The sequence below is a fragment of the Buceros rhinoceros genome, unplaced genomic scaffold (assembly GCF_000710305.1).
Source record: "Buceros rhinoceros silvestris isolate BGI_N320 unplaced genomic scaffold, ASM71030v1 scaffold6677, whole genome shotgun sequence".
Lineage (NCBI taxonomy): Eukaryota > Metazoa > Chordata > Aves > Bucerotiformes > Bucerotidae > Buceros > Buceros rhinoceros.
The window spans coordinates 1-12,294 of NW_010423838.1; the positions used below are offsets into that span (position 1 = coordinate 1).

The 12,294-nt window shown below is 46.0% G+C and overlaps 1 protein-coding gene across 1 annotated transcript; it reads left to right on the top strand.

The window, feature by feature from the left end:
- Positions 1-10,909: 10,909 nt before the first annotated feature.
- Positions 10,910-12,046, top strand: HTR1D (5-hydroxytryptamine (serotonin) receptor 1D, G protein-coupled). The gene has a single exon (XM_010140560.1). The coding sequence runs from the start codon at positions 10,910-10,912 to the stop codon at positions 12,044-12,046; it is 1,137 nt and encodes a 378-aa protein (XP_010138862.1).
- Positions 12,047-12,294: the final 248 nt, after the last annotated feature.

A 12,294-nucleotide genomic window follows, 5' to 3' on the forward strand; every position in this document is an offset into this window, starting at 1 on the left:
GTGGGCATCGCTCCTGCGTCGGCATCGTTCTCCCGAGCTCCGGCCGAGCGCAGAGCGGGGAATCCACAGCGCGGCCACGAGCGATCATTGCGCAAGTTTTTCTCGCCGTTTTGCTCTCACAGGCAATTGGACTTTTAAATGGACGCTGCGGGTCTCCTCCCCCAGGTGTAGAGTGAGGTTGGGTAAATGGAAGCGTAATTTTGTGTGGATTGCCCTGGGGAAAGCCTTGGGTGACAGTGGCTCTGAGATTTGGCATGTTATGGATGTCCCAGCATTATCCCACACTGTCCTGGTTTGGGTACCACGAGTGACCTAGTGGCCTGCCTTCTCCCTCGCTTCTGCTTCAGGGATGATGGTGACCAAGTGTCACCTCCACGTAGGTTCTAGCACACAGGCAGGAGTTTGCCATGTAATCTTGTGTTCCTGAGTCCTCACCCATCCATGCATATGTGCCTGCTTGGATACCAGCCAGGATTTCTAGGGCAAAGCCCACTGATTTCTCACTTGGAGCCAATGGACTGCCACCATGTCATGTGTTGCAGCACGTGATGAACATGAACCACTTTTGGGATGAGCATTGGTACTACAGCAAAGAGCAGGAGCCAGCCAAGGACAAGGACTGCCAACAGTGCCTCATGAGATCATGAGATGGTCCTGATTTTTCCACGATACTGTGGGCAGCCATGCATGAGACATGAACAGCGAATTCAGGGAGAATAACACTGCCTTAGAAAGACAGTCCTTTTCCCAGCTGTGAGCCTGATGTAAACCCCAAGGAAGAAACTTTCTTCACAAAACTAAGTGGACAACTGACTTCAGGGTGGTGGCAATTACTTTGCCAGTAACTGTAACTTCCTCATCACAGGAAGTGTTTGTTGTCAATGGAGTGTTAAACAGGTTATTCCAGGAAGCAATGGCTGGAATCTGTGAAGTTTCTCAAGACAGGTTTGCGTTTGTTTTTCATGTTCTCTCCAAATTTAAGGTGGCATCATACCACAGGATTTAGGCTGTACATCATGCATGCTTCGCAAACATTAAAATGAACAAACATCACACAAATTGTCAGTCTGTTGCCTTTAACATTTCTCCTGATGGTCTCAGAGCAGCATCCTCACCAGCCATCTCTCACACCTTTCTCCTGAAGTCACAGACTGTTCTGGCTCCTTTGCAGCTGATGGTCACTCCTGATGTCACACTTGGATGGGCTGGAAGGAGATGGAAATGGAGCACATGTAACGCAGGCACGTGTGAGTAAATGGCAGAGAATAAGGAAATAAATCAAACCCTCTCGGTGGTGTGAGCAGGGCTGGTTTGCAGCTTGCTTAGACATCTGGGCAGTGAGTTTCTTAAATTGAAGCATGTCAGAATGCAGGAAGATGTGAGGGGCCTGGCTGCTGTCGGTGTCTGACCCAGAGTAAGCGTAACGGTGGTGCATTGTCCTCACCTAAATGTAGAACAAAAAACATCGGCAAATTTAAACCCTTCTCTGGCACGTCCATGGCAAGGCCATCCGGGAGCCGGCTGCCTAGCTAGAGCTGTCCTATATACAGCCCTGAGGGAAACCCTCCCGATATAGAAAGTGAGCATGAAAAATTGATTGTTCTTTCTTCTGTCTTGTGAGTAAAGATTCCTTTCTGCCTCCTTGGCGATGGACTTAGAAACGCGTGTAAAGAGAGACACCCTTCAGTGTGCACACAAGTTAGATCCACCCTCTGTGATGCTTGGAGTTGCTGTGCATCTGAGATGCCCCTCCTGTCCATCTTGCCAGCTCCTGACCTGCCCCTTACCGACACCTGTATGAGCACAGAGAGGTTGTAGAGAGAATTTAGAAATTTTACCATCTCTGAGCTCATTGAAATCAGGGTGGCCAGGGGAGTTCATTCTAAACCAGGGGGGAAATAAACATCTTCACCACCATACATACTGTAGTCAGAGCAATAACTGTTCAGCTGCTTATTTGCCTCGGTCTCTATTGCTGAAGAGCTCTTATGGGTCTTATATGGGAATGCGACCTCATAGCACCTTACAAATGTTCAGGATACAAATGTTCCTACAATGTTTCTAGGATACAGACCTTGTGTCCGTATCCTAGAAAGTGAATAAGGCAGGAGAGGAGTATAACAAAGTTCAGAGTGTAGGTAGAGAACAACACTCAGGCAGCCAGGGACACGAGAAACTCTGCTGGGGTTGGGGCAGTTGTCTCTCAGGAGAAAGTTTTGGTACAGTGGTTCTACCCTGCACAGTCATGGCAAGTTCCTTCCTCCTGGCCGTGCTCTGAGAGGGTGAGGCAAGGTCCTGTGTCCCCATTGGAAAGCACATTCCAGAAAGGTTGTTCGACCAGTCCTTAAAGACTTGCTGTCACAAAGATGTCACAGTGTCCCCAAGCCATACTTTAAGGGTTTCCCCACCTTTACCATTTGCAAGGCTCAGTCTTCCTTGCTGCTGTTAACTCCCTCTCCACCCAGTGGTACCAGTCGCAGTCATGGGGAACAGGCTGTTGCCTCCTGTGCTGCAGCAGGCTTTCGGCCTCTAAAGACCATTGAACTTATCCTTCTGCTCTGTCCTCTCTAGCCCAGACATCCCTGTTCATTCAGTTTGTCCTTGTATATTTTTCCGATGAGAGTCCCCACTTTCCTCTGATCTCTTTCTCTGGTCTGTATCTTCTCGAGAACAGTGCCCTTGTCCTTGTCCAGAAACAACAGAACAAGATCTGTTTGAGGTCTTATTCCCGGTCACACTCCTGCCAAAGTCTTTTCCTTATTGCCGGGGTATGGCATCACTGACACCACTGAGTGCGTGATGGCCCTGCACTACCCAGAGCTTTAGGGCAGCTGCTCATTTCTACCTGAACTGAATACCTTCACTTGTTCTTAAACTCAAGTTTAACATTCTTATTCTTGTTCCCTAGTGCTGGAAGCCCTCCAGTATAGATGAAGCATGCCATCCACTTCATCACCCAAACAATTACTGTTCCTCCTTGGTCCCATCACAGCAGAGTTGCTGTGTGTTTCATTCTGCACACGTGCAGGTTAAACCCCTGGGTGCTCTCTGATACATCGAGCTGCCAGTTCGAGGTCATTCCAGCAAAAGTTGCTCCCAGATTCTTCTTGAGTTGTCTCCAGGACAGAGTGCGTACATCCTACTCCCCCTTGAGCAGGATGGATGACTGCTTCCTCCAACAAGGACAAGACCACGTTTCTGCAAATGTGCGTTTTGCATTTCTTGTTGAGGTGAGGAGGCTCTGCGTGGCAGGTCAGCGTGCTGCCTTCGCAAGCTGCCTCGCTCTCTGTTGGCAGTACAGGGGTGTGCTCTCATTAAATGTCCTAGTTAGGCAGATCGACTCTACCACTACAGCTTGTATTTTTAAGGCTTGTCTGTTTATTTAAGTGCAAGCATTAGCACATCAGCCAGTGCTTTCCAGATCCCTCTACAGGCAAAGCCGGAGGATGCTTTCTGGAAAAAATGTAATTCTTGCTGACATCTGGACTGGACAAACAGTCAGGCAAGGAAAAATGACTGAAGTGTAGAAGTGAAACGGTGCATATGGGTGACCCTGAGAAACCCTGGTGGAGCACTGTGCTCAGAGCTGAAGTCTCATGGGAATGGCTGAGCACACTAAAATCAAGTGAAACAGAGCATCAGCGGGTGATCTGTGGAACACAGAGCAGTGCTGGACTGAGCAGTAAGAGTTTGGATGGGACCTGCAAGAACTTTCCCAGAATTTATCAGGGAGTAACAGGGACACTTGTGTAGATTCCACGTGTTCCGCTCTGAGTTTAGCTTGTGCAGCCAATGTTCTCCTCATCATATGAGGACGCTTCCTTCTAGTCTGGAAGACTCTGCTTTCTTTCAGGGTGCTGATAGTAAGTTCAGATGGCGCATTAGCTTGTGTGTGGTGGACAGCAAGTAACCAAGCTCTCATCAGAGTGCTTAAACTCTCCTCCCCAGTGACTTCCCTCCTTCGTTTGTGGTGGCCCTGTGGCAGTCTTTTCAGTACACGGTGTGGCCTAACGCTACTTTATTGGGCATGGTACACAGGTATTGTATTTCCTATCCCGTTTATTCTATCTTATTTTCAGCTTTTGCAACATGTTAAGTGCTTCAGGCAGCTGAAGCCCAAACTAGGGAACTAGTTAGGACTGTGGTTCTGTTTTCAGCACATCCAGTCCTTTAGACTGATGCATGCGAACCTACTCACATTATATTTTATAGAGTCTACCAATTTTTTGTGCCTTTTCCATGGATCTCCTCTTCCAGTGCAGTACACTATGGCATTGCCTTGTTTTTCTCCCAGAAACTGCATCCTGCTTTGATGATGAGCTATGGACTGGCAGGTTCCTATAGCTTATTCTAAATGCATTTCACAAGATTTGGACAGGGTTCTCATCTCCAGCTTGGACTCCACAGATAGTCCTTTGCTGCATGCTTGAGGCACTTGTCCCAAATATGCAAGAACTTGTTAAAAAATGTCCCCGTCCTGGGAGTGCTATGGCATGTGTCTCTGGGAGGTGTGACTCTGGCAGCAATGCTGTCTGCTGCTGCCAGCTCACGCGGGGAGTAGCTTTATGACTTTTCAGGGCTTCAGCATGAGAGGATATACCTGGTTTATAAACAGTGGATTCTACGTTTAAATAAAAAATTAGAACTGGTTACAGAAAGATGGGAGAGAAAGGGATTTTCAGTGACTTGCTGAAATTCAGCTCCGTTCTCAGCCATCGCTTTGCAATTCCCCTGGTTGTTACCCAAGAGGATGAATTATCTAATTCCTCTAACTTCAGCATGAACTTAAAGGAAATGTTCAACTTATTAAAAGGTATTTCATCTTGTTCTTTTTTCTCCTGATCTGTTCAGTGAGAGAGCCGATTATTTTTATTTCAACATCCTTATTTTTGATTACACTGTTCACCTCACTCCAGCATGGATCTGCAGGGGTGCACCAAACAGTTCCCTTTGCAGCCCAGGATTGACAGAAACCGTCAGCTGTGCCGGCACACGCTGTCTGCAGAACCACCCTGCTCTCCGGCCATGGTAGTGGTGCTCCAGGAGGGACAGGACCGTGTCATGACTTCATTTACACTTTGGACTGTATTTTTGGCAATCCTTGGCAGCCTCTCCCCATGCTCAGCTGCAGCTCCACAGCCCACACGATGGCACTCTGGCTGCGCCGCGCAAGCTCCTGCTTCCAAGTTTACCTGCTTGGTTTCTCCTCCAGCTGAAGCAGGCTGGAGACCCTCTGCTGCTGCCCTGCCCTTGCTGTGTCAGTTCAACCACCCAGCTGGAGCACAAAGCACCTGTCCAAAATAAGTGCCTGGTTTTAGGAAGGGCCCTGAACTGTGGAGCAGTCCCAGGGGTTATCACCAACAGCAGAAATGTGTTCTCTATTCACGTGGAGTATGTGCCTCGCTTCACCTTCCAGATCCTGAACCAAGCCTTCTGCCAAGTTAAATAGCACTGCACTGTCTGAAACCGTCAATCCATTTAAATACTCTTTCCTGTGATTAAGATATCTTTCCTTCTTTTTGATGAATGAAGAAGAATCCCTTCCATCTCTCCAGGTATCAAGACAATATTATACATCTGCTCACCTCCTGGACTTTCCCAGGAACCAGTGAATGCATGGCTACAGGGAATGACCAAAAGGTTCCTCCCCTATGTAACCTTTAGGACTTTTGGAGGCATATAAATCAGGGGCGTGGTCAGCCCAGATCACATCTAGGGTGAAGGAGAGCGGCAGTTGCAAAGGGCAGTCCTCGTCCCTGGTGGTCCAGGTTAGGAGGTGCTGGTCTCTTCCCACCGGCTACCAAGGAGGCTCTGGTGACTGTGCTGCTCGCTATGGCTGTATCATCACTGTCAAGCACCTTCGCTCCAGGGTCACTCTGTGCCTTGGTTTCTCATCATCCTCACTGTATGGGTCTAAGTCTGCCCCATCCTCCCTTGACCGTGAAACCTGAACGCCACTCTGGGGACAGTAGTGTGGATGAACCAAGGACAGGTTTGGCTTCCTTTGTTCCATGCTGTTCCTGACTGCTCTTGTGGGAAGACTTGCCTGCAAGCATCCAATGCCCCAAGCTATGCATTGTACGCGTGTGTATCGCGTGTGCTCTGCTCTGAAAATCTCACTCTGGTAGGCTGTCACATCGCCTTCAATTTATTTCAGGCACTTTGAACAGAGAAATGCCCCAACCCATGGCCAAGGGCACCAGGTGAAGAAGAGATGGGCCAAGGACAGTGCTGATGCAGACTGCTCATCTGAGAGGATTTCCAGCTTGAGAAGTATGGGTGAAAAACCTGCCGTGTCCTGCTTGTTGTGGGGCCAGAGGGTATCACACAGGCGGATGCCTTCGGCACTGTAAACATAACTGCAGCCACCACAGCTGAGGGTCTGCAATTACCCAGACTGTGAACTGCACACACCAAAGACAGTACTGCTGTCTGGGGGTGATAACACCATTGGGTTCGACTCAGTCTCCTCACATTCCGGAGCTCAGGTAAACCCTGCCTGGGCAATGTCCCACAGGAGATTGCTCGGAGATGAACATGCTGGTTGGCCTCTTGCTCCTTCTGGGCTCCCAGTGTTGTAGGATGTGTACGTCTATGCGTTTGTGTTCTGTTTTCCTCATATGCAACTACACGTATGACCATGTACTTGGCTTAAATGACTGCCTGAGATTTAATGTTATTTTTCGTCAGTGTGTGTAGTTTAAGCAAATGAACTTTTTTCTTTTTTTTTTTCTTCCAACAGGAATGTAATTTACCTCTGTTCAGGATTTTTGCTTGAGTAAAAGGTAACCTAATTGAAATACTCAGTTATAGGGAAGACATTCATTTTAGATTGATGGTAACTAAAATTCATTCCATCCTTATATACTAAGTCTAACTGGACTCCCATTACTAATTTTTTTATTATATAAACGGTAGCGATCACCAACTCACACAAGTAACAGAGACTCTGAAACAGGCACCGCACGGAAATGCATTCGAAGAAATGTTAAAATGTAGATTCAGAGCTCCGGAATCTTAACCCCACGTGTAAGCATGGAACTCTGTGTTTTCAGTAGTCCATTAGTTCAGTGGTTATTTCTAGTGTATGAGGTTCTGTCACTGAGCAGATGCATAAATCATGGCAATAGAGGGCCTATAGATTTTAAGAACCATGTGATCATCCTGTCTGACCTCGTGCACACCCCTAGCAGAGCACTGCCTGCTAGTTTCGATCACAGAGCCCTAGATCTTCCAAGCAGCTCACATGGATCACGGATCTGTTTAATACTGCACCGTGTTGGGGGTTTCTTAATGTTACATATTACAGTTCTATATGCTCAACTGCCTAGTGACACCTTATTGCCTGTAAAGGAAGATTATTTTGACTAATTATTCTCCATAGGTCTATCGCCCCTGGTGAAAATTTAGCACATGGGGAATATATTTTAATGTCAGTACATGGACACCCAGGATACAGCTTCAAGTAGGGAACAAAACGTCTGTCGGGCCCACTTGAGCTCATAACCTGTTTTAATCTGAAACCAATGACTAATATTGACTCACTGCCTTGCCAGTTATTGATACATCTCCAATAGATGCTGCCCTGCCGATCAGAACTGATGAGAGCTGCTCAAAGTGCTCTGAGTACTTCTTGGTGAAAGATTCAAAATCAAAAGACTTTGTATGCACAAGTGCAGAATTTTATTAAACTAAGGACTATATGCTGCTCAAGGTTTGGAGGACCCCAGTGGAAATCCTACAAGCTGTGTCTATTGCTTTTAAAAATGACTTTCAGTCATGACAGCCTTCCCTGTGGGGCAGGGAGCAGCCAGTGCCCTCTTCCTGAGTGCAAGATAAATATCTGGCCTGGGGCACTTTTGTGAAATATTGGTTCTTTTCCTTTGGTGACCACATCACAGGAGAACATAATTTTTTAATAAAAATTAATGCAGTAACTCAGTATCTATTGAGGTAGTTGTTGGTTCCAGTGAGGCTTTCTCCCAGTGTCAGGCTGCCCTGTTTACTGGTACGCTGAAGATTAATAATTCATTTGAACTCTAGACTAGTTCATTTGACTGCAAATCCCACGTTTCACATCAGACTTTTTTTTCCCACAGTGACTGACGGCTGTTGGCAGCAGCAGGACTGCTGATAGGCTCGTTCATAAACAGGTGGGTGGGCGATGTGCACTTCATTTTATTTCACAGTGCTGGAATTTTCTGTCACCAAATAATGGCTGATACTTGCAATATACAGGAACGGTTTGATAGCACTTTTCTCAGTAACTGCAGTCAAGATTGGACTGGGATTTGGTTTTTAAGTAATAGAGTCGTTGTCTTTAGTATTGCTAACCAGTCTGTCTGATGATTTGGGTTAGATTTTCTGCTGTGTGGGATGTATGATCAGCCCAGCATTCGGGTAAAAGAGATTTCTTAAACTCCAGAAGTGGCAGCTCTGAAGTAGCTATTACTGTGTCAGAGTTACAGGGGTGGGAAAGGTATGGGGAAAACCCTCCAGAGAAGATAACGGACATTGCTCACAGAGAAACCAGATTAACTTCAGCATCTCTGTTCACTGAAGAGGATTTGGAGGATGTTTACAAGTGGAGCCTTTACTTCTGGCCAAGGTGAACTGCAACAAATCTTCACTGTCAGACAGCGGTCAGCTGAAGAGTTTGATGGAACTCAGGATCCGAAGTGCAATGGTATCAGCAGGGTGTTCATCCTCTGCGTCAGACTCTCTTTGCACCTGCCAACTGCAAGGCAGCTGCTGCGATACCATCCCACCACTGGAACTGCTTATCCATCAGCCAGATGTCTGTACCCAGCCCGTTTGCAGAGTTACAACAGGCTGTAGTGTTCCTGCACCCAGAGTAAACACAGTGTTTTCGGGAACCGCCACAATGGCTTCTGTAGCGGTAAGTTATGCCTCACAAATCTCCTGAAGGAATTAAGAAAAGCTGATGAGTACATGGGTTGGGTGAAGTCCGCGATGTCATTGCTGTAACGGTGAAGCTGTAATTACAAGAACTCTCAAGAGACTTTTGACAGGGCCCTTTAGCAGAGACTCTTAGGGAAGGTAAATAAAGCAGGCTCAGACTACCCAACACATTAAGTGATCTGGAAAGTCCATGAATAGTGTGGTGGTGACATCTGCTGATGAAATAAAGCTCCTCAGGGGAATAAAGACAAGGCCTGACTGTGCGGAGTTGCAAAGAACCTTAGTTGAAAACTGGAAGAAGGAATAGAGTACAGATAGCTGCAAACGGGAAAAAATGCTGAATTTACCTCTCATGGCTCTGGAATTACATTAACTTGGACTGTTCTCTGGAAATGTCAGATCCAGACTATTTAGTGATTAGAAAAGCAAAGTATATCTATCTCAGGAATTACTAGGAAAGAAATTGAGAAGAGAACAGAAAATGCTGTCATGCTGCAGTATGAATCTCTGGTGTATCCTCATTTTCAGCACTGTTGTGTTCCTGGTCCCTCTGTTGAGCTGAACCTATGGGCCGTTGCCAGAGACAGGTGACAGCGTTTGATGGACTTTGGTCACTCTGGCCCTTCTTACGTTCAAAAGTTCTTGTAAGCTGAACCTTTGCTTGGTGGTTAAACCTCAAGAGAGGCCGTTTGGCACCCAAGTGTTAGTGTTTTACATATGTGATGCTCTTGCGCCACAGATTCCTGACGGAGTGACGCTCGGTGCTGTGTCAGATGACATGTTTCTCCTCGGCAGGTGGGAGGAGGCTGGCCTGGTGCTTATCTTCTTGGAGAAGTTCAGTGTCTCCTTTTAGCCCTCGCAGCACGCTTCAAAGCTGTTCATGACCCATATTCAGAATTCCTTTCAAGGAAGCTGGGGTTGGCATAATATAAGTGACATTCTGGTACTTGTGGGTGGATCTGACTGAAAGGTCTCAAGAAAATCTGTCTCAGGGTGTTTTATTCAGGTTTGTAAAGATTTCAGGTTACAGTAAGTAAATCTAAAAAGTATGGAAATCCTGTAGATTGTACACAGTGACATCTCAACTTCCACCCCTCTTGTATCACCATTCCAGACTAAAATTTTCACTTTCTTTTTCCAGATTCCCATAACTGGTCTATTCTTCCTCTTCTGAGGGAACCACCAGTCCACAAGTCATTCCAATCATTCATCGCGTGCATGATCAGGAACATCTCAGTACTTGGAACATGCTGTAAGCTTCAGCACCAATCCCTCGAATTCTGGTACCCAACACCTGCCTTTGGCATTTGAAGAGAAAACCTAAATGGTCGGGAGGACTAAATGAAAACGGAGCTCCACACTTTTCAGAAGAGGTCTTGGTTTACACATCTGGCAGATATTATGTTTACAGAAGGAATCCAGGCAGTATTGTTTTATATCTTGGGTACTAATGAAGTGTCCCTTATAAATACCAAAAATGTGACATTTGGCTATTAGATATGAAGGGGAAATACCCTTGAGAATAGCTTTGTCCCAAGCCCAAGGGCAGCAATTACATGCCCGGATGTTTGCTTTTCGACCTCTCACTCTCAGTATTGATTTATGCAGCTTGGAGAAGGTTAGTTGAAAAAGGTAGTGAGAATAAAGGATAGTAAGGAATGATGGAGTCATCTGCAAGAGGAAAATGAAAACCACCTAAATTCCCACTGCCTATAGCACCGCATGTATTGCCGTACACTAGAGTCACATTGAGACGACCACGTTAACATTTTGCGTTAACCACGAAGTCGTTGATGTGATGTGATGGAAAATCTAGCTTAGGAGGGTACCTCATATACTGCGTAAGCTGCAGTTTTCAGCATTTTAATATTTCTTCAGTGTTGGACTCAACTATGAAAGTTCTATTTCAGCAAAAAAAAATAAACGTCTTTCTTCATCGTCCCAGAGAGATTACACTGGAAAGTGAGAAGTGAAAACAGAGCAGAGGATGACTCAGTACAACCACTCAGCAGAGCTCTCTCTCCAGAGCTCAGCAAATAAGTCATTAAATTTCACTGAAACACCACTGGCTTTGGATGAAAGGACACTCTTAGGGCTGAAGATTTCACTGTCTGTCCTCCTGTCTGTTATAACTTTGGCAACGATCCTTGCAAACATTTTTGTTGTAATTACAATTTTTCTGACTAGAAAGCTCCATACACCTGCAAATTACCTCATTGGCTCCTTGGCAGTCACTGATCTTTTAGTGTCTGTCCTAGTAATGCCCATCAGTATTGCTTACACTGTCACCCATACGTGGGCCTTCGGCCAGGTGTTGTGTGATATCTGGTTATCGTCAGACATCACGTGCTGCACAGCCTCAATCCTACACCTCTGTGTCATTGCACTGGACAGGTACTGGGCTATCACAGATGCTCTGGAATACGCCAAACGCCGGACTGCTAGCCGAGCAGCATTCATGATTGCCGTGGTCTGGATGATATCTATTAGTATTTCTGTGCCACCATTCTTCTGGAGGCAAGTGAAAGCTCATGAAGAAATTGCAAAGTGTACTGTGAACACCGATCAAATTTCCTACACAATTTATTCCACTTGTGGAGCTTTCTACATCCCAACTGTGCTCCTCCTGATATTGTACGGTAGAATTTATGTTGCAGCTCGATCCAGGATTCTGAAGCCACCCTCATTATATGGGAAGCGTTTTACTACTGCACACCTGATTACTGGCTCTGCTGGGTCCTCCCTCTGCTCCATTAACGCTAGCCTTCATGAAGCGCATTCCCACTCAGGTGCATCCCCAATATTTATCAATCATGTTAAAATAAAACTTGCAGATAGTGTCTTGGAAAGGAAAAGAATTTCTGCTGCAAGAGAAAGGAAAGCCACCAAAACTTTAGGCATTATTCTGGGAGCTTTCATTTTCTGCTGGCTGCCTTTTTTTGTCATGTCCCTAGTCCTACCAATCTGCCAAGACGCTTGTTGGTTTCATCCCATCCTGCTAGACTTTTTCACATGGTTGGGTTACTTAAACTCATTGATCAATCCAGTCATTTATACAGCTTTCAATGAAGAATTCAAACAAGCTTTCCAAAAACTCATACATTTCAAAAAGTGTTCATCCTGAGCCTCTCCTCTTGTGTTAAGAACCCTCATGCAATCTCGCAGCCTACCTGGAAACCTTCTGTGCTTTAATTCCTAAGGTATGCAGAGGTACTTGCCCTCTCTGCTGCTACCCTGTGCTGTGCATGTAACTGGGAACTTCTTGCCGATTTGGTACCTTCTGACTGGAATTCTCTGTCCCATAACAGAACTTTCTGTGGTCTCTGCAGTGACTGTTTCTGCATGTACGATCAACACGTGCAGTGAGGCTTT